The following is a 2,500-nucleotide window of genomic DNA, read 5'->3' as shown; positions in this document are numbered from 1 at the left end:
GCTAAGAACAGGGGAAAGGAGACACCTGAAGCGTCTTGCGTCTCCCACCTGTTCTCTCTGCTGCTGCTGCTGCTGCTGCTGCTGCTGCTGCTGCTGCTGCTGAGCTCTTCGTCGCCTTCAAGGATAGTCTCCCACTGCAGCGCAGCAGGGCAGTCTTCCCAGGGCCCCGATGCTGCTACCTCGGTGCAGCAAACTCTGCTGCGGAGGTGTCTGCATAGCAGCAGCAGCAGCCGCTGCAGTTGCTGCAGCCAGCACAGCTTGCGGCTGTCTTGAGGGGAATCCCCAGACACCAACTGCTGCTGCTGCTGCTGCTGCTCCTGCTGCTCCTGCTGCTCCTGCTGCTGCTGGCGGTTAGCTAGCCACTGGCGCTGCAGCAAGAGGTAGCGTTGTGTGTCTCTGTAGAGGAGATAGCGGCGTGCTGCTGGCAGCAGCAGCAGCAGCAGCCGCTGCTTCAAGCCTTCAAGGACAAGGCCCTGGGGAAGGTGTGGGGTGTCATGCAAAGGGGACCCGAGTGGGATCGTCTCCAAAGACGATCCCGCTCCCGACAGAGGCGGAAGCGGCGCAGCAGTTAGCTGCAGCAAACAGGCGGAGCTGAGGGGCCCCACACCCAGCTGTTGCTGCAGCAGCTGCAGCCACTGCTGCAGCACCTGCTGCTGCTGTTGCTGCTGCTGCTGGTGTTGCCGCCGAAGCAGCAGAGCCTCGCAAGCTGCACATAAACTGTCTCCTTCTTCTCTGCTGCAGTCTGCTGCAGCAGCAGCAGCAGCAAACTCCCCCCAGCTGCATGCAGCTTCACAGCACCACACCACGGAGAGACAGCTAGAGGCTTCTGTCTCCTCTGTCTCCTGCCAGCGGCTGGCCCAGCTGTTTCCTCCCTGTCGTCGCCGCCGCCCTGCTGCTGCTGCTCCTGTTGTTGTTGTTGCTGCTGCTGCTGCTGCTGCACCAGCCTGCAGCAGCTCCCACACCTTGAAGTCCCTCGGCGTCAGCCGCAGCCACATGGGGGTGCTTGCTGGAAGCAGCTGCAGCTGCAGCAGGCCTCTACATCCTGCAGCAGCAGCGGCAGCAGCAGCACTACGCCCTTGAGGAGAGACAGCAGCAGAAGGAGACAGCTGGATGCAAGGCACCACAGGAAGACCTCCGATTAATGCAAGCAGACGGCTGCCGCTGCTGCTGCTGCAGCGCTGCTGGAGGTGCAGCAACAGCGCAACCACCTGCAGCAGCGGCTCACTCTCGCGGCCCTTCACAGGGGACGCTGCTGCTGCTGCTGCTGCTGCTGCAGCTGTCTCCTCAACAGCAGCAGAGGAAGACGAGGGGCTGCAGCTGCCGTCTGCTGCAGCAGCGTACCGCCGCAGCTTTCGGGGCCTTCCCAACAGCGCATGCATGCAAGCAGCAGCCAGTCCTCCTGCTGCTGCTGCTGCAGTAGCAGTTGCTGCTGCAGTTGCTGCTGCTGCTGCTGCAGACGTGGTGCCCTCCTTAGCGCTGCTTAGCCGCTCCAGGGCCCCCACACAATCAGCAAGAGACGGGAACTCTTCAACCCTCAACTCCTGCAGCAAGAATGTCTCCAACTCAGCAAGCTGCTGCTGCTGCTGCTGCTGCTGCTGCTGCTGCTGCTGCTGTGGGGAGCGGGGCTGCATGCGCAGCTCGCGGTGTCTGTACAGCAGCAGTGCGATGTCTTCTAAAGGCCAGCAGCCAGGGAAAGCAGCGCGGGGGGCCCCCAGCGGCAAGCGGAAGACTGCAGCAGATGGCGGCCTCCAGCAGATGCAGCAGCCTAGAGTAACCCCTGCAGCAGCAGCAGCAGCTGCTGCTGCTGCTGCGGCGGCGGCCGGCTGTGGATATTCGAGAGACATAGCTGTTGCTGCTGGGTGCGGCAGCAGCAGAACCCCCTCGGATGCGAAGACACTCCAGAGGCTCGACTGCTGCGCTGCTGCTGCGGCTGCTGCCGCTCCAGCTGCTGCTGCTGCTGCTGCTGCTGCTGGATGCCGCCTGTGGGCGAGGTACTGCAGCAAACTGAAGAAATCCTCAACTACTGCGCTGCAGCAGCAGCAAAATAAGGAGACAGTGCGGCCCCCCACATGCTGACACAGGCAGCCGCAGTTGATAGGCCCCTCGCTGCAGTTGCTGCTGCTGCTGCTGCTGCAACAGCAGCGTCCTTCCCTGCAAGTAGCATCGGCTGCTGCTAAGAAGCAAACCGCGAGGGAGACAGCCGCACCGGGGCTTGAGAGGGTCCCACCCGATCCACAAACATTCTTGCTGCTGCTGCTGCTGCTGCTGCTGCTGATGCCATGTGGGGTTCCGGCCAGTGGGCTCCCTACCCGCTGCAAATGAGCAGCTAGAGACAGCAGCAAGCTTGTTGCTGCTGCTTCTCCCGGCACTCGGTGAAGGCCTTCTGGCACCTCCCTTATGCATGCACTGTCTCCTGCTGCTGCTGCTGCTGCTGCTGCTGCTGCTGCTCTTGCTGCCTTGGCGGGTGTTCGGCGTTCCTCGATCCACTGCGCTGCACGAG

General features: G+C 62.8%; 1 protein-coding gene across 1 annotated transcript in view; it reads right to left on the bottom strand.

The window, feature by feature from the left end:
• The window catches only part of EAH_00013740 (SWIM zinc finger domain-containing protein, putative), a gene marked incomplete at both ends in the record, with an annotated part of 13,064 nt that overhangs the window by 1,498 nt on the left and 9,066 nt on the right, over positions 1-2,500 (bottom strand). The window contains one exon of the mRNA XM_013394426.1: positions 1-2,491. This exon is cut by the window's left edge and continues 1,498 nt beyond it. Coding sequence (XP_013249880.1) covers positions 1-2,491 — 2,491 coding nt within the window. The remainder of the gene's footprint in view (positions 2,492-2,500) is intronic.

Source organism: Eimeria acervulina, genomic scaffold (genome assembly GCF_000499425.1).
Source record: "Eimeria acervulina Houghton genomic scaffold, Eah_scaff79, whole genome shotgun sequence".
Lineage (NCBI taxonomy): Eukaryota > Apicomplexa > Conoidasida > Eucoccidiorida > Eimeriidae > Eimeria > Eimeria acervulina.
The sequence above is the reverse complement of the archived record's forward strand: the minus strand, read 5'-3'. Positions and strand labels throughout refer to the sequence as shown.